Consider the following 20351-nt stretch of genomic DNA (forward strand, 5'->3'; position numbering starts at 1 on the left):
CAAGTTAATGCACACACATTAGGAGCAGAGTAGTGAGTAGTAAACACACACACACACTGCAAACGTGGATACACACACCCAGAGTAGCGGGCAGCCTTTGTGTGGCGCCCAGGGAGCGATCAGGGGTTAGGTGCCTTGCTCAAGGGCACCTCAGTCATTTCCCACCGGCTCTGGAATCAAACCAGCAACCTTTGTGTTACCAGTTCAACTCCCTAACCACTAGGCCATGACTGCCCCCTGACTGTGTTCACAGCTGCTCTTCTGTATAAAGTGTGCAATTAATATGCATCTAACGTTGAGATGAATAATTTTGATTTTGAGAATGTCTGCATGTATTGTGTGAGCGATGAGAGGCTGAAACCCAGAGAGAAAGCTCCAGATTCCACATGACTGCCCGTCCTGGAAGGATTGAGTGGATATTAATGGATGATGTGAGCTTTCAGGAAAAGCCCCGACAGACAGTCTTTCTAAACTCACTCTCGTCCATTATAAAGTCGTCTCAGGGATTGACAAAACCATATGAGGACAATTTTAACAAGAGTTTATGATGTTTATGGGCTGTATTCAGTAGTCCGTACAGAAGAGCTCGTCAAAACCCTCCAAGCACTTTTCAATTCTCTTTTCAAGTTGTTGTTGTTGTTGTTTTATGGACGTGAAAAGCTTAACCCCAAACCACTGCAATATTTTAGCTTCAATATTAATCATAATAATAAAAATTATAAATAATAATAATAATTATTATTATTAATCATTTTAATTTTTTATATTACATTTTATTCAGAACATTATAATTATTATATAAATTCTAATAATAATTTTGTTATTATATATTGTTATTGTTATTTTTATTTATAATATTATAATGATTATTTTATTATATCCTATTATTATATTAATATATAATAATATTATATATACGATTATATACTAAATAATATTATTAATATTATATACTTTTAATAATTGTTATTGTGGTTATTATAATTATACATTTTATTATTATAACATTAGTAATAATAATAATAATAATTAATAATAATATTAGATAAATATTGTAATTATATTATTGTTATTAACACTGTTATTTTTAGTTAATATTTGTATAATATTTTAGTGTTAATTTAATGTTAATTTAATGTTAATAATTATTATTATTATTATTTTAATATTTTCTCTTTTAATTATATTATTATTATCATCAATAACAATTATTTTTGTTATTATTATTAATCATAATAATTATATATTATTAATAATTATTATATTTATTTTTATGCTACATTCAAAAAGATTTGAGGGTCGAATGTTATAATTTATGCAATAACATATGAGGAAAATAATCATTTAATTTTAGTAGTTGCAATTTATAAACAATTGATATTAAATTTACCAACAAAATTCAAATAACTGATGCAGTTTTTAACATAAATTTTTTTATATGTATTTTTCCATAACCTATACATTTTCCTTTTATTAACTGTTACGTAAAGAAACATGACATGACTAATTTCCTGGCCTATATAGACTGCAAATGTCATATTTCATGTACTAATCACGTACATGCACTTCTCCTGCGAGCCTCCTGAGTACTAAACAGATGACATCATCCACCAGACCCTGAGCCAATCAGAGAGCAGCAGGAAATGTGCCTCCACCAATCACAGCGCTCGCAGGAGACAGAGGGATGAGCCTGTGTTCACAGACGCTGAGCAGCTGTGAGAGAGAATGAAGGGAACGAGAGGAGGGAGGAATGAACAGAGGAGAGATTGTGTCCTGCAGGGATGGAGAGACTGGGATGCGGTTGCTAGGCAACAGTGAGGAGGAGACCTCCATCTTTTTGCAGCTCGTTCCACATAGAGCAAAAGCACAAGGAACAAGGATTTCAGTTCATAACGGAGGGAAATAAAAGCTTTTCCAGGGAACGAGACGGGGAATAAAAAAGGGGCGGAGACTCCAGGTGTTATTACGTAATCTGGACCGGGATTATGTGGTGGGATTCCTTCTGCGATTCAGGGATGAATGATGAAAACCTGACAGATGCACAACGGGAATCTATATGTCATCAGTTCTGGATCATAATGATGGGAATGCAGAGAGACTGAGAGCTTGTCTTTGGGATTGTCCTGAAATCCTCTTTGTCCGAGGAAAACCACAGACGTGACCGGCTTCACCCCTACACACACACACACACACACACACACACACACACACACACACACACACCCAGAGTCAGATCTGAACACACTCATCTAAAACAAGCATTATGGGTTTAATGAATTGCTGAGAGATCGACAGAGCTGAGGGAGAACACGGAGAGACTGCGGAGAGAAACTCTTCTGTTGTAAGTCTTATACAGTATTTCTGATTAAACTGGCAGTCAATGAGAAACATGTTGATTTTCCCCATGAGGAATAGATTGGATGCTGACAGGTGTGGATAGGAAGGGGTTAAATATGTGACGTGATCTGCAGCAAGTTATTATATTTTGATGAACGATTACATATCTATCTATCTATCCTTCTGTCTGTCTATCTATTTATCTATCCTTATATCTATCTATCTATCTATCTATCTATCCATCTATCTATCTATCCTTCTGTCTATCTATCTATCTGTCTATCTATCTATCCTTTTGTCTATCTATCTATCCATCTATCTATCCTTCTATCTATCTATCTATCTATCCATCTATCTATCCTTCTGTCTATCTATCTATCTGTCTATCTATCTATCCTTTTGTCTATCTATCTATCCATCTATCTATCCTTCTATCTATCTATCTATCTATCCATCTATCTATCCTTCTGTCTATCTATCTATCATCTATCTATCTATCTATCTATCTATCTATCTATCTATCTATCTATCTATCTATCCTTCGTCTACCTATCTATCTATCTATCCATCTATCTATCCTTCTGTCTATCTATCTATCTATCCTTCTGTCTATCTATCATCTATCTATCCATCCATCCATCCATCCATCTATCTTTCTATCCTTGTCTATCTATCCTTCTGTCTATCTATCCATCTATCTATCCTTGTCTATCTATCCTTCTGTCTATCTATCTATCTATCTATCAATCTATCTATCCTTCTGTCTATCTATCTATCTATCTATCTATCTATCTATCTACAGTATATATATATATATATCCTTGTCTATCTATCCTTCTGTCTATCCATCTATCTATCTATCTATCTATCCTTGTCTATCTATCCTTCTATCTATCCATCTATCTATCTATCCTTGTCTATCTATCCTTCTATCTATCCATCTATCTATCTATCTATCCTTGTCCCTATCTATCCATCTATCTATCTATCTGTCTATCTATCCTTCTGTTTATCTATCCTTCTGTCTATCTATCCTTCTGTCTATCTATCTATCTATCTATCCTTCTGTCTATCTATCCTTCTGTCTGTCTATCTATCTATCCTTATGTCTATCTATCCTTCTGTTTTAGTGCTATAATAACTCTGACAAAACTTCGGTGTGTAACTCATCCCACATTCATTCCTCAAATCATGTGTCTTATTGAGGGGAATGACTTATGCCAGTGCCATTTGCTTATTTAACACGGTTGTCAATGATAAATAATTACTCAAATATGTATTTTTGTCTATATAGCAACTTCTAAAGGTGTTAATCTTCTGTAATTGGTTCTGTTGATCAGTGTGATCGGGAGCAGAGGATGGGAACCACTGAAGCCACTTTACGCATGGAGAACATGGAGGTAAAAGATGAGTGGCAGGACGATGATTTCCCACGGTAAGACCTTCAGTTGCTCATAATACTCATAATACATCTGCAGTATGCATGCCTGTGCACAGTATATCAGTCTTCTGTATGCAGAGAATATCCCAATGACCTTGAACATTTAGTAAATGAGTTCACTGCATGAGACACTGTATCCCACAATGCAGGGTGGTTTGACATGCAGCATAGTGGTGTAAAGTATTTGAGTAAATGTAATTAGTTACTGTTTACTTGTATCTTTTTGGCTACTTTGTAGTTTTTCTGAGTATCAAAGATATTAGCAACTTTTACTCTCTACTTGAGTACATTTTGAATGTACTCTTTACTTCAATACATATGTGACCCTGGATCACGTCACCAGTCACATGTCGCACGGGTATATTTGTGGCAATAGCCAACAATACATTGTATGGGTCAAAATTATCGATTTTTCTTTTATGCCAAAAATCATTAGGATATTAAGTAAAGATCATGTTCCATGAAGATATTTTGTAAATTTCCTACCGTAAATATATAAAACATTTATTTTTGTGACTGAATGCTGCACAATCGTGAACATAAATGAACAACTTTAAAATGAGATTTTCTCAATGTTTCGATTTTTCTGCACCCTCAGATTCCAGATGTTCAATAGTTGTATCTCGACCAAATATTGTCCTATACTAACAAACCATACATCAATGGAAAGATTATTTATTCAGCTTTCATGTGATGTATAAATCTCAATTAAAAAAAATGTACCCATGTGACTGGTTTTGTGGTCCAGGGTCACATTTGTGAAGTGTAATGCAATTACTCGTTGCATTTAGCATGGCACTTATCTTTTTCTGTAGCAGTTTATTGCTGCTATAAAGAAGTGATATCGTCGTCTAAGGGCATTGAAGGGACTATAACTTGTGCGTTTTACCCTTACTCACCCAAAATTGTCAAAAAGGCTGCTTTACACGAATGGGAGTGCATTAGCGGGTTCTCAATCGTAGGTGTTTCAAATGAGATGAGGCTCAAACCAGCACGTCCAGTGCAAGTAGACTTTGACTATTCCATCTTACTTAAAGGCATACTTCACTGATTAGCATTCAGCTTTGTATCAGTAGAAACCCGGTAGTATTTTCGGGGTTCCCTCCCTCATGTCCTCCTAAGACGAGAGATTTCTGTATTGTGTGTCTGGAAAAAAAACTCAGATGACGCAAAAATCGTCATTTATCGTCATCAGAGGCTCTTTTGTCCAGAGGCGAGAGACTACAGCCAATAGGAGGAGCTCGTCCCGCATGTGTTCAACCCGCCCATAGGGGGATCTCACGATAAAACGCCGTGTTTTCAGTTTCCAGTCGACTAGTAGCCTAGCTGTATCATTTCTCCCGACACTGCCCTCTGTAACCGGTAGGCGTGGCTTGGGAGTGTCCTCGTAGGGCAGCGAAGCAAGTGCATTCTGGGAGTTGTAGTCTTTCATCCACATGAGCCAAAAATACATTTTCTGACTTTTCTCAGTTTAGAAGGCACCAACTTCTAAAATAATTTCACATTTCTACTACATAAATGACCCAATTTAAATACACATTCATCTTTCCAGTGGTGAAATATCCCTTTAACATTATTTTATTTATTTGATATATTGAAGAGTCTTTTTTTGAAGGTTATTGGTTTACTAATGTCCTTTTTGAGCACTTGAGTTAAACTGAGACTTGAATGTTTGGAGATGTTCAAGAGGCTGTTGTGTCGACCTTGATTTATTGCAATATCGACGTGTTCAGTTTTATTTTTATTTTAGAAAATAAACGTGATCGCTCTCCTCACAAATCAACTGTTTCTTATTTTCACTGGCATGTATCTCATGCATCTTTGAGCCTACGTTCAGTATGAGTAAAATACTTAAGTACTGTTAAAAAATAGATAGATACTCTAAGACTTACTCAAGTCGTATTGAAATTGGTGACTTGTAACTTGTAATAGTCATTTTCGCTGTAAGGTGTCTGTACTTTTACTCAAGTGTGGTTTTCAGGTACTCTTTACACCTCGTGAGGATAAAATTACAGCTTTTTTGCATAGATTTTGACATAAATAAGAGCTTAAGTTAATGGATTGCAGCAACAAAATGAATGAAACGTGAAATTTTGAAGTATACTCCAAACATACTCCAAAATGTTTTGTTTTATTTACAACTTATATACAAAAATATTTGTATAGTGTTGTGTATAGGCTATATGCTATACAATCTTCTGGCATTCTCTTGTAAGCGAATTTGAACATGCCCTTACTGTATGTATTCTCTTCTCTTCTAATTCAATATTTGCGGTATAATAACGGTACTGCTATTGATCTAAATATTGATCATATTTATAATGATTTTTACTGCATGCCCCATTAGAGGCATGTATTATCAGAGCAGTCAGAAGTTGCTAATATAATGTAAACTTATGTACGTGAATGGTTCCCGTGGGGCTTGTTATGCATCACTTATATTCACCCAATGCAGACGTCTTTGATTTCTGATCAATAATGTATGTGGAGCTGAGGGCATGTTATCTAGCTGCACTTCAAGGAGAAATGAAGGTGAATTATGGCATAATCAGCTGTTCAGGTGTGTATGTGGGTCATTATACAGTGCATGATGACATAAAGAGCACAGACACGCCCCCTTACATCATAATGCATTACCATTTATGGGCAAATATGAGGTCATCAGTGTTGCCATGACAACGAGGGTAGTAAAAGACTGAGGGTGGTGAATAATTTATTGTGTGAGTGTGCACATTATCTTATAAAACCTTTTGAGGTTGTTGTTAAAAGATAGTGTACTGCAAATAACTTTTTTTTTTTTTTGAAGAACCTTATTATGTTTTAGCTTTTATTGATAATTTTACATTACAAGCTTTTACTCACAATTTTCGGATTAAATAGACCTAAAACCTTCCCTCAAGTCGTATTGGTGACTTGTAATTTGTCATTTTTGTTGTAAGGGATGGTTTTCAGTACTCTTTACACCACTGTAAAAAAATGTTTTAAAAAGGTTACTTTAAGGCTCAGATCAGTTAAAATACTTAAAATAACGACTGCTTTCAGTTACTTTTGCTTTCAGTGTACTGCTAGATTAACATATTCATGTTCCATATTTAGACAATAATATGCAGCATGTGCAAAGGATAGTACTTTTTTATTAGTGTCACACATTAAGTTAAAACTTACTTTGTGATAATCAGTGTCGGGGAGAGTTACTTTTATAAGTAATACGTTACAAGTATCACGTTACTCCCTAGTCCCTAAAAAGGTGCATTACTTTGGTTACACTTTATTTTAAAGTGTCATTGTTACAAAGTAACTGTGTAAGTACTGAGTAATATTAAGCAACTGAATGTATTTACTATAGGGTTAGGGTAGGATTAGGGTTTGGTTGAGGGTTAGTTGCATGTAATTATGCATAATTTACTGTTATTACTATGGTAAGTACATGTAACATGTAACAAGGACACTGTAAAATAAAGTGTTACCGTTTCTATGGAAAGTAATATGTTACTTACTTTTGCATGTATTTTCTCACCTGGGCTTGGCTTGGCTTGCTTGTTTGTTTTTAATAGCAAAAATGAATAAGCCTCTTGCTGAAGGAAATGCAGATTCACATCTGTACAGTAGATGGCGCAGCTCAAACAAACCTTTCAGCTGTGCTTCTATCCTGTGGTGTGTTTCCCGTACAACGCCGTAACTCACTTGGGTTCTCACATCAACTTGCCTGCAGGTATTCATTAGAGTTAGTTAATGATGTCACGCAGGTGGTGGAGTAATAACTTCTTTTAATGAATCTGTTTGAGATTGAATTAACGCAAGACGTTTTGCTATAAATTACGGATATGGCATCTGAGGACTATTTCTCATTTTTCTCATTTATTTTGCTTTATTTCCAGATTCACTCATAGTCTCGTTCTTACGCACTAGAGCTCGTTCACACATGCGCACTCTTCAAAAACTACGCTTTAAATCTCTTGACAAACTAAAAGACGTAAATGACATTTGTATGTATTCTAAAAGATACAGATTGTAATGTCAGATTGCTTATTTGGCTCAAGATAAGGATTTATTGAGTCCACATGTCATGCAAACGAGAAACTCTTCTTCTAACCACAGGTCGAGATTGTTCCAACCACACAACAAACAAAAAAGTCATTTTTGCTTATTTGTGTGATTGAGTTGTATCATCGAAGCTCAGCAGCAAAGACATTGGTTAATAAAGTGAGAGTAAGTTCATAAAGTCCATTTGTATAATTTAACATTGAATTTTTGCAGGTTTAATTTCACTGTTTTTATCCATTTTGAGGAATACTGAATCTGTTTTTGTGCAAGTGAGTTGAGTAAATGCAAGCTCAGATTTAGTCTAGATCTACAATACCTCATTATTTCTTCCACTGCACTCTTTTATTAAACCGCACGTCTCCTGACACTGCACTGACTGCTGGGTAATTACACACTGTGTGGCTTTTCTCAGAGAGCTGGTGTTGGATGTAGTTTGTCAGATAGACTACCATCCGTTCCACTCCTGGATGCACAAACACGTCCGAGAGTGACTGGATAAATGTTGCCTTTACTGATGAAACCCATGTTTAGAAACAGCTATTGTTCATGGCTTGACACAGATGTGCATTCTGCATTATAGTGACCTTTGTGTTGAGCTGAAATCAACTTTACATTTACATTTTACCTTTACATTTATTCATTTAGCTGACGCTTTTATCCAAAGCGACTTACAATTGCTATGTGTGTCAGAGGTCGCACGCCTCTGGAGCAACTAGGGGTTAAGTGTCTTGCTCAGGGACACATTGGTGTCTCACAGTGGATTCGAACCCGGGTCTCTCACACCAAAGGCATGTGTCTTATCCATTGCACCACCCCCCCCGGGTCTCTCACACCAAAGGCATGTGTCTTATCCATTGCACCACCCCCCCCGGGTCTCTCACACCAAAGGCATGTGTCTTATCCATTGCACCCCCCCCCCCCCCCCCAACTTTAAAGTCCGCCTGTGCTTTTAATGTTGTTTATATGTCTGCAGTGTTTTAATGTGCTTTAAGACAAACCATGTGTAAGTTCATAAGTCGACAGCATTGCTGAGTATTTTCTCCTTAAAACTGCAGTGAACCAAAGACAGGTTTGAAATCGCTGGTGTTTTTGACGTCACAAACTACCTTGTAACCAATCAGATCATGCCATGCCGGCAGGCTTTCGCATATCATTGACAGTGAACTAGCAGGGGAGTCTCGAGAGAAGCCATGTTATTTAGGGTGACCACCATCAAACAAACCAAATGTGGGACGATTATAAGTTTGTGTGGGACAATGTGGGACATGTTACCAACACTAAAACATAACCTGAAACTGTTATATAATGTCTATCTAACTTAATAAAAACATTTGTATTCTGCCTTTCAGCTTATAAAAGTTATTTGTTCTTTAGTCCCTTCCAGAAAACACCATTACATCACAATGTAACATACTGTAACATGTCATCACTGAGCCCAAAGGCAGCAGGAATCATGCAGATCACTATTTCTGCAACAGTTCTGACCAAGTTTAACTAAAATCTAACAAAATAAACAATGTAATAAAATATAAAACAACATGAAATTAGATCATTGTCAGTCTTATATATTAAGAATATATTAAACCAAAAACGTTCTTTTTTTTTTTAGAAAGTATGTGAATTAAAACAGCAAGTTGATCAATTCTGTTAAATTAACATTTTAATTGACCGAATTATCCATTTGTTTTCTGACAGGGAACTCATGGAAAACTCACCACTCTACATTTTGATTGACAGCTAGCTGTCACAACCTTCTAGTGACAGTGTTTACTCCTTTCTTATCAACCATTGGATAGGATTTAAAAAACGGCGGTTGTATTTGTACTTCAAAGCGCTGTTAAATAAAGGTGAAAAACTACGCCGCAAAAAGAATAAATAAAATGCTTTCTTAAAAAGGCAAAATAACGCATGCACGTTTTCTTAATTTGATCATTAAAAACCAATAGACTGATGAAAACGCGGGACATATTCTCAATATGCGACGTGCGGGACGCGATATTTTTTTTCCCAGGATGGTAGGGGAAGACTCATGAATATTCATTAGGGAAGTCATCCCTGATTGGTCTGATGACCTACCCCTAACCCCACCCCTAAACCTACCCGCCACTGGGGGTCTGATGACCTACCCTAACCCCGCCCCTAAACCTACCCGCCACTGGGGGTCTGATGACCTACCCTAACCCCGCCCCTAAACCTACCCCTCACTGGGGTTAAGACCAATCAGGGATGACTTCCCTAATGAATATTCATGAGTCTTCCCCTACCATCCTGAGAAAAAAAATTTCCCGTGCGGGACAAGGGGTGAAATGCTGTGCGGTAACATTACAACGCAAAGTGGGACGGGTGGTCACCCCCGGTATATTTTTCTGTTGATATGAAAAATCGTGAAAAAATTCACTTTTCGGTTACACTTTATTTAAAGGTGACGTAGTTACATTGTACTTACTTAAGGACTGAGTATTATTAATTAACTAAATGTACTTACTATAGAGTTAGGTTTAGGGGAAATTACAACTGCTCCCCCCTTACTCAAACATTTGTTTAAGAAGGTTTGGAATAGGGAGACCGAGGAAATGCACGGGCCTACGCCTGTTTGATCCTACCCGAACCTGTGATTGACTCCTGTCTGGGAGTCCAAAAACCTATATTGGTTTTAGACCTCAATGTATGTGTGTAGTTTATCTGAGTATATGGGTACGATTCTGGGTTCTCAGTTAATAAGGTTTTGGTTTTGAGATTTTGGATTGGTGATAGAATCCTGCTTTAGTTCCTACTGATTCTCTTTGGGACATACTATTCCGGAGTTTTTGTTCCTACACCCTCAAAAGTGATAGTGTGAGGGAAATATTTGAGACATTTCATCAGTGGTGTACCTCAGGATCCTCAAGTGTTTCGGCACCTTAGACAACCAGACACTCTCCTCTGAGGCGGCCCGCTTGGGGTGATCAATTCCCAGCGAATGTCTCATAGCCAATTTTTAATATGGGTGTATACAGAATCTCAATTGAATGCTGTTGGATTCTGCTTCCTGACTAAGAGATTTTTTCACGATTATTTTGGTATCAGTGTGTCTGGGGTGTTGAAGTGCCAATGTGCTGTTGTATGAATGGCCTAGATAGCCATAAAAAACCGGGCACCCATTTAAGACCCGTTTGCCCTAGGTCACCCTCCCTGTGTGCAAGCCCGAAGGTACAGGGGGGCTGGATACTTACCACTCTCCCAAGTGACCCTTTGTTGTCACCGTGAGGTTGCCCAGGTCACCCGAAAAGAGTCTGCAGTCTATAGGTCTCATCTTGGGGCATACTCTGCGTACAGAGCCTGAGATCGTTGGATCCCCGGGAACCCGCCATGGGCAGACCCCCCGAAATCCTCAGATCCCCTTGCCCAAGTCAGTTGAACCTCTAACCGGTTCCAGATTTCTCTGGCTGACTTTGGTTTGGGGCCTTCCCCGGCTAGGCCAGAGAGCGGGCTCCCCCAAGGCCTCCCAGCACCCAGGCGAACCCGGAGTACTAAGGAACCCTGAGCAAGCCCTTTGCCCAAATCAGTCGGATCTGGAGACCCAGCTGATTTTGCCCGGAGCACCCCGACCTCCCCGAGAAGTCCCCTGGGCAAAGGGCACGCGTTACCGCCTGACCAGAGACCCTAGGAACCCCCAACGAGAGTCGGAAATACCCTATCAGAGTCCACTGGCCCCCGCAATGCGGTCCCCGACCAAGCACGGCAGCGATTCCCTCCGCAATCCATGCCATCAGTCGGAGCCCCCACCCAAGGACCAGCGTAACCCCTCGGAGGCACCCTAGTGCGCACCCTACGGCCCCAGGCCGCAGACAGGCCCCGGACGAGTCCGGTGCCCATTCGCAACCCGGGGGCCCCGGAAGCACACCGTGGTATCCCCCAGAGCCCCCTTAGCTCCCCCAGGTCCCGGGCATGAGAGGGGCCCGAAACCATCGTTGGCCCCCCCTAGTCAATACACGAGACCCGACATGGAAGCCAGAGAGGCCCCTGCGGGCATTCCTAGGACCCCCCGTCCACCATGTTAAATGGGCGGTTTTTTAAGGGCCTAGGTCGAGGTTCCGGTTGGCGGATGCACCAGGTGGTACATCAAGCTTCTACCAACCTTCCCCCCTAGAGTGAAATGCAAGAACCAAACCGACGTTATCTTTACCAAGGACGACCGCTGGGAGCATCCACCCTAAAGGATCCTATGGCTCCCCTGTTGGTATATATTAAACGGTCTAGTGATTATGATGACGGTAAGTTTTATTAAAATATTAATTTTCATGTTTAGTCCCTTGAAACTAACTCAGGGTGACCTTATGTTACTGTATTCATGTTTAAAAAAAATTTTTGCGCGTTTGGGGTGCAAATTTCCATCACAAAATTGTCCTAAATTGGCTTCTTTTTCCTAATTGCTCCTTAATTGGTTGTTCTGTAATCTGATTATGAATATGTTTTTTCGGTGGTTTTGAGTGGTTTTTGGTGTTTTTTTTACTGATTTTGGCTGGTTTTAGTGGTTTTTCAGAGTTTTTTGGTGGGTTTTGATGGTTTTGGATTGTTTTTAGGGGTTTTGAGGTTTTTTTTGATAGTTTCTGGTGGTTTTTTGGTGGTTTTCGGTGGTTTTTTGGTGGATTTTGGTGGTTTTTAATGGTTTTTGGTGTTTTTTTGGTGGTTTGTGGTGTTTTTGATGGTTTTGAGTGGTTTTTGATAGTTTCTGGTGGTTTTTTAATGGTTTCTGGTGGGTTTTAATGGTTTTTGGTGGTTTTTAATGGTTTCTGGTGGTTTTTGGTGGATTTTGGTGGTTTTTTGGTGGATTTTGGTGGTTTTTAATGGTTTCTGGTGGTTTCTGGTGGTTTTTGGTGGATTTTGGTGGTTTTTAGTGGTTTTTGGTGGTTTTTTGGTGGTTTGTGGTGGTTTTTGATGGTTTTTGGTGGTTTTGAGTGGTTTTTGATAGTTTCTGGTGGTTTTAGCTAACTCTTTGGGTTAGGGTTAATTACTTGTAATTATAGTTTACTTCAATTGGTGTTGTGGTCATCTTTATACTGTCTCTGGGTTTATTTACAGGCCTCTTCCTGAAGATGGAGATTTAGATGGACTCACTGACAACACTTGTAAGTTTTTTTAAATGTTTACGAAAACACTGCATATGAAAAAGCTGTACTTGAGAAAGATAATCCATAGAATTTATTAGATTAAGAAGAGACCAGGTCAAATTAAAAGATAAACTGTGTTCTTGGGTTGTTTTTCTTTGTTTCTATTTACAAAATAAGGACAAAAATCGCAACCTAACCCTTAAATAATCACACAAATTAGTTATATAAAACAAATAGGCATTTTAAGGCATATTTAGCCATATAAAACAAGTACAGCATATTTAGCCATATAAAACAAGTACAGCATATTTAGCCATATAAAACAAATCCTAAACTGCTCATTCAATTTCAATTCACATTTATTTGTATAGCGCTTTTCACAATATACATCGTTTCAAAGCAGCTTTACAGAAAATGCATGAGTCCACATTACAATTTAGAGTGATCTGTTATCAGAGGAGACTGTCTAAGTTATGTATGTCAGAAATGTATATACAAATCACAGTTAGCTAAAAATGCAGTAAACAATTCAATAATTTTTGCAAAAAAATGCATTTAAACAATATAATAATTGAAGGCAGAAACAATGAGCTCATTGAAGTAATGAATATTGTACATAAGAAATGAGAAATGTTCTCTGGAGTAAAACCTTGTTTTTATAAAATGTTTATTTCCCTCAGCTCTTCATGGCGCTCTGACTGCGGATCATATGGATTCTGTCCGACAGAAGCGTCGCACGCTAATCGCTCCGGATATTAACCTGTCGCTGACAAAAGTGAAGGTTCACTTCTGTCTGATGACTTTCTGGAAACACCGGACGACCTGGACATAAACGTGGACGACATGGACACGCCGGATGACGATTCTCTCGGCTCCGTCAACAACGGCACCGAGCTGGAATGGGAAGGTCAGTCAGTTTGACTAAACACATGCAAATAATGTTGCTCTTTTCATGTCATTGGAAGAAGAAACATTTCTCATTATTATCAATGTTGAAAACAGTCAAATGTAATTTATTCTTGTGATCAAGCATCATTACTCCAGTCTTCAGTGTCACATGATCCTTCAGAAAGATGATTTGAAGCTCATGAAACAGTTCTGATTAGTATCAAATGTTGAAAACAGTTATTTACATTTTTATTCTGGATTCTTTGATGAATAGAAAGTTCAAAAGAACAGCATTTATCTGAAATAGAAAGATTTTGTAATATTAAACACTGCCGTTCAAAAGTTTGGGTCAGTAAGAATTTTTATTAAAATTTTTTGGGGGACAGAAATAAAAGAAATCAATACTTTTATTCATCAAGGATTAATAAAATGTATAAAAATGTACAGTAAAGACATTTATAATGTTACAAAAGATTATATTTCAAATAAATGCTGTTCTTTTGAACTTTCAATTCATCAAAGAATCCTGAAAAAAATGGTAAAAAAAATTTGTTTTCGACATTGATAATAATAATGAATGTTTTTTGAGCATCAAATCATCATATTAGAATGATTTCTGAAGGATCATGTGACACTGAAGACTGGAGTAATGATGCTGAAAATTCAGCTTTGATCACAGGAATACATTACATTTGACTATATATGAAGAGTTCAGATGCAAAAGCCTCTAAGTGCCATCTGAAATTTTCATTTAGAATGATCATTTTTATCAAGCCTGTATACAGTATTTAAGTTCAGTAATGAAAATGACCTATTAGTTGTCATTTAAGTGAAATTACTGAACTTAATTATACGAACCTGATAAAAATGATCGTTCTAGATGAAAATTTCAGATGCCACTTAGAGGCTTTTGCATCTGAACTCTTCATATTCACATAGAAAACAGTCATTTTAAATTGTCATAATATTTATTTTATACATCTCTTGTTATTTGTCAGATGACACTCCCGTGGCCAGCGCGAAGGGTCCTGGATCTGGGGACGGGGACGGACGGGGCGTCTGTGGAGGACGGTGATCATCGGAGATCAGGAGAACAGGATCGACATGCAGGTGATCCGGCCGTACCTGCGCGTCGTCACACATGGAGGTCAGTCTTCCTGATAATCACACTCATATATGAATATACAGGGTAAAACTACACTGTTTAAGATGATTAATAGCGGTGTTCACATGACAGTTTTATTATACTTTTATTATACTTTCATTACTCCGACATGACTCTTGTGTCCCACAGGTTATTACGGTGAAGGACTGAACGCTATCATCGTCTTCGCTGCCTGTTACCTGCCCGACAGCGGCTGTGCCGACTACAACTACATCATGGAGAACCTCTTTCTGTAAGACACACACACACGCTTCAGTCAGTCAGTCATGTTCATAGCAAATAGAGTAGACTGTACATTTACAATCAGATAAACACTGACTAACTGTTGGGTTTATGGAAAGAATTTTTGTCATAAACTGGTTTGTGTAGCATTCAGAACTGGGAGGCCTTTTTAATTACTGGATTTGAATCAAGTTTGCAAGAAAGTGCAGAATTAAAATTGAATGAAGGAAGTCGAATACAAAAATATAGTGATGAATTCATGTAACTGCTGTACATACTGTTTTAAATTTACGTTTTATTACAATTTTGTATTATTAGTGTCATTTCATATACTTTATAGAGAAAAATATTTCATACACACAACATGTTTCAGAAACACACACTCGCTCTTGTGAGGACATTCCATTCCAGGCGTAATCGTTTTTATACTGTACAAACTCTATATTCTCCCCCCCTACACTCATACACACATACACACACACACACACACACACACACACACACACACACACACACACTAACCCGACCCCTAAACCTACCCATCACACAAACACACACACACACACACACACACACTAACCCGACCCCTAAACCTACCCATCACACACACACACACACACTAACCTGACCCCTAAACCTACCCATCACACACACACACACACACACACACACACACACACACACACACACACACACACACACACACACACACTAACCCTACCCCTAAACAAAACACTGTTTAATATGTTTTTAAAGCCATTTTAAATACGAGGACTCAATTTCTGTCCTCATACATCACATAAACTAACACACACACACACACACACACTAACCCTACCCCTAAACCTACCCATCACACACACACACACACACACACACACACACACACACACACACACTAACCCTACCCCTAAACCTACCCATCACACACACACACTAACCCTACCCCTAAACAAAACACTGTTTAATATATTTTTAAAGCCATTTTAAATTTGAGGACTCAATTTCTGTCCTCATAAATCACATAAACTAACACACACACACACACACACACACACTGGGTAACACTTTATTTTACAGTGTCCTTGTTACATATGTTACAGTACATGTACTTACCATAGTAATAACAGTAAATTATGCATAATTACATGCAACTAACCCTAACCCTACCCTAACCCTATAGTAAGTACATGTAGTAAATACACATCTTCTACATACATTCAAACTGTTTGAATGTTTAAGCCCTAAAGTGGCATATTCAATTACTTCACTTTTAATTTATATCCCCTGAAATTTCAAAATGGAGGTTCATTTCATAGGTTTGCACTTGGAATATGCATATTTTCAGGCGTCTCCTCTGAGCGCTGTGTGTGATGATCTCTGCAGGTACGTGATCAGTAGTCTGGAGCTGCTGGTGGCTGAAGACTACATGATCATCTATCTGAACGGAGCCACGCCGCGCCGGAGGATGCCGGGCATCAGCTGGCTCAAGAGATGCTACCAGATGATCGAGAGACGGTACTCAGATCAGTCGTCTTCATTTATACAGCGCTTTTAACAATGGAGATTCATGCTCCAAAGCGGCTTTACATTGATAATAGGAAATTAAAGTCACAGAGATTGTTACTGTGCGTAATGTGTATTGATCAGATGAATCACACTGAGAACCTGAGACAAAGCTGATGGAATATTGTGGAGAACCCGTATTATGAACGGCCAGAACACATTCAAAGTTTTCTGCTTTCTGTTAGAACGGTGTCGTGTTAGCGGCGCCTAAGTTAAAGGGGTGGTTCAGGATTTTGGACATCGGACCTCATTTCCAAGTTAGCCTGGGTGTTATTTATCAGTGGAGACAGTTTTCAACATTTTTCATCCAGTCCTTCCAGTTGCATAGTTCGCCGGTGCTAGGCTAGCGCGAGTCAACGGTATCTGCTAGCCTGCCATTAAAAACAGTTTTACCCACTCCACAGTACACCAAAAGCAAATAAATTATAACACCAGACTATTGATGTAAATGTCTGTTGAGAGAATAATGTTAGAAATCAAACTACCCTTTCATCGCATTGCATTAGTTATACTTTGTTCCCTGTATTTATTAGCACAGTCTACAGCAGCGGCGGAGTGATATTAAAGGTCCCCTATTATGCAAAATTCACTTTTGAAAGTGAAAGTGAAAGTGACACGTGACGGCCAAGTATGGTAACCCATACTTGGAATTTGACCTCTGCATTTAACCCATCCAAGTTAATGCACACACATTAGGAGCAGAGTAGTGAGTAGTTAACACACACACTGCAAACGTGGATACACACACCCAGAGCAGCGGGCAGCCTTTGTGTGGCGCCCGGGGAGCGATTAGGGGTTAGGTGCCTTGCTCAAGGGCACCTCAGTCATTTCCCACCGGCTCTGGAATCGAACCAGCAACCTTTGGGTTACCAGTCCAACTCCCTAACCACTAGGCCATGACTGCCCACGGATGGGTTGGATGGATAACTTGGATGGGTTAAATGCAGAGGTCAAATTCCAAGTATGGGTTACCATACTTGGCCGTCACGTGTCACTTTCACTTTCACTTTCACTTTCAAAACCACTTTGCATGCTGTTTGGACATAAATGTGTGTTGGCAGTGTGTGTACACAACCACCCAATAGTGATAAAAATCCACTCACTCCTTTTTTATTAATCCCCATAAATCATCAGCAGTGTCTCCCAACGACCTGTTTTCAGAATGCTGTTTTAGTGACGTCACTAAAGCCACAGGCCCCGCCCACGAGTGTTGACAGACACTGCCATTCTAATATAGACCCGCCCTGACGAGAATGTCTCCCAAGCGTTGTAACGTGTTGTGTGGCTGGATGTATTAATCCACATAGCTCTCTCTCTATTTACTCCCGAAAACTGAGGCAGCCGCTGAAGACGAGGTGGAATTATTTTGTTTTTAAAGAAAATGCTCCCTCAACTCTACCGAAATTCGTTTATGTACTTGCGCACTTCTTATAACTTACTGTGTTTACTCAGCTCTAACGGTGATTTTCTGGAGTAAAACTGACGCTTCATCTTTTGTGTGATGTACAATAAACTTTATTAAACTCATCAGTATATTTTTGATCATCATTCGGACCTGGTCCGAAACAGCAGACTTAAGCAAGCAGATGATAAATACGTTATAACTGTAATTAAACTACTAAACTATACCTGTTCTATCTCCATACAGCACCTGAGAGTACCTCCAATACCGTTACTGAGAGTTTCTGATATTATCATCATTCCGTGAGATGAAATTGTCCTGAGAGACTAAGCGCGAGCTCATGAAGCTCCGCCCCCTGGGCCGTGCAGCAGCAGCTTATTTGCATTTAAAGGGCACACACTAAAACAGCGCATTTTTCTGAGCCCCAAAAAATGACAATTTAAACATGCTGTAAAAAATGATCTGTTCGGTATTTTGAGCTAAAACTTCACATACACACTCTGGGGACATCAGAGACTTATTTTACATCTTGTGAAAAGGGGCATAATAGGGGACCTTTAAGTTACCTAGACAACCGAGAGAGCCGGTCCACATGACAATCACGCAAGTGTATTTACCTGCCGCTGACACTCATCACTAACCGGAGCAAAGTAAAATTCCGCCGCTGCTGAGAAAATAGTTCCTGTAAATGTAATGCGATCATTGAGATGAAAGGGTAGTTTGATTTCTAACATTATTCTCTCAACAGACATTTACATCGATAGTCTGGCATTATCATTTATTTGCTTTAGGTGTACTGTGGAGTGGGTAAAACTGTTTTTAATGGCAGGCTAGCAGATACCGTTGACTCGCGCTAGCCTAGCACCGGCGAACTATGCAACTGGAAGGACTGGATGAACATTTTTTAAAACTGTCTTCACTGATAAATAACACCCAGGCTAACTTAGAAATGAAGTCTGATGTCCAAAATCCTGAACCACCCCTTTAATAACTAAAGATCGTTGCAATGGAAGTGAATCAATCAAAACTAACTTTAGCTGGACAATAACTTTATTCTAGAGCGGCTGTAAAGCCTAAACAATGTCTGTTACTTTAATTCATATTATCACTGTAAAGCTGCTTTGAAACAGTATATATTGTTAAAAGCACTTAAAGGTGATTTGACTTGACTTATGAATATACATGTGACCCTGGATCACGTCACCAGTCACGAGTCGCACGGGTATATCTGTGGCAATAGCCAACAAAACATTATATGGGTCAAAATGATCCATTTTTCTTTTATGCCAAAAATCATGAGGATATTAAGTAAAGATCATGTTCCATGAAGATATTTTGTAAATTTCCAACCGTAAATATATAAAACATGTATTTGTGTGAGTGAATGCTGCACAATCGCGAACATAAATGAACAACTTTAAAGGAGATTTTCTCAATGTTTCGATTTTTTTGCATCCTCAGATTCCAGATGTTCAATAGTTGTATCTCAGCCAAATATTGTCCTATCCTATACACCATACATCAATGGAAAGCTTATTTATTAATCTTTCAGATGATGTATAAATCTCAATTTAAAAAAATGTACCCATGTGACTGGTTTTGTGGTCCAGGGTCACATATTATTAGATATTATGAATAACCCTTGAAAAGGTAAGGAAGGGAGATCACATTTCATCGTTTAGTGTCATAATTTTCTGCTTCTTTATTCCTTTAACATCCAGGTTAAGGAAGAATCTCAAATGTCTGATCATTGCGCATCCCTCCTGGTTCATCCGTACAGTCCTGGCCATCTCACGACCCTTTATCAGGCAAGAAAACATCAAATATCTGATAATCATAATCATCACTCTGTGTCTGTGCATGTACACTACCAGTCTAACGTTTTGGATCCGAAAGATTTTTAATGTTTTTGGAAGAAGTCTTTTCTGCTCACCAAGGCTGCATTTATTTGACTAAAAATACAATAAAAAAAACCAAAAAAAACCCCCAGTAATATTGTTAAATATTATGACAATTTAATAATTTCTATTTTAATATATTTTAAAATGTAATTAATTCCTGTGATCAAAGCTGAATTTTCAGCATCATTACTCCAGTCTTCAGTGTCACATGATCCTTCAGAAATCATTCTAATATGATGATTTGATGCTCAAGAAACATTTATGATTATTATCAATGTTGGAAACAGTTTTTTAC

General features: G+C 38.4%; 1 protein-coding gene across 1 annotated transcript in view; it reads left to right on the forward strand.

Moving 5' to 3' along the window:
• The first annotated feature begins 1749 nt into the window (after nt 1-1749).
• The window catches only part of atcayb (ATCAY kinesin light chain interacting caytaxin b), a 28631-nt gene continuing 10029 nt past the window's right edge, over nt 1750-20351 (forward strand). Inside the window, 10 exon segments of the mRNA XM_082173192.1 lie at nt 1750-2341; nt 3678-3772; nt 12884-12930; nt 13593-13676; nt 13679-13819; nt 14799-14840; nt 14843-14947; nt 15095-15197; nt 16574-16705; nt 19877-19963. Coding sequence (XP_082029318.1) covers nt 3696-3772; nt 12884-12930; nt 13593-13676; nt 13679-13819; nt 14799-14840; nt 14843-14947; nt 15095-15197; nt 16574-16705; nt 19877-19963 — 818 coding nt within the window. The 5' untranslated portion in view covers nt 1750-2341; nt 3678-3695.

This window comes from Leuciscus leuciscus, assembly GCF_965113295.1.
Source record: "Leuciscus leuciscus genome assembly, chromosome: 6".
Taxonomy (NCBI): domain Eukaryota; kingdom Metazoa; phylum Chordata; class Actinopteri; order Cypriniformes; family Leuciscidae; genus Leuciscus; species Leuciscus leuciscus.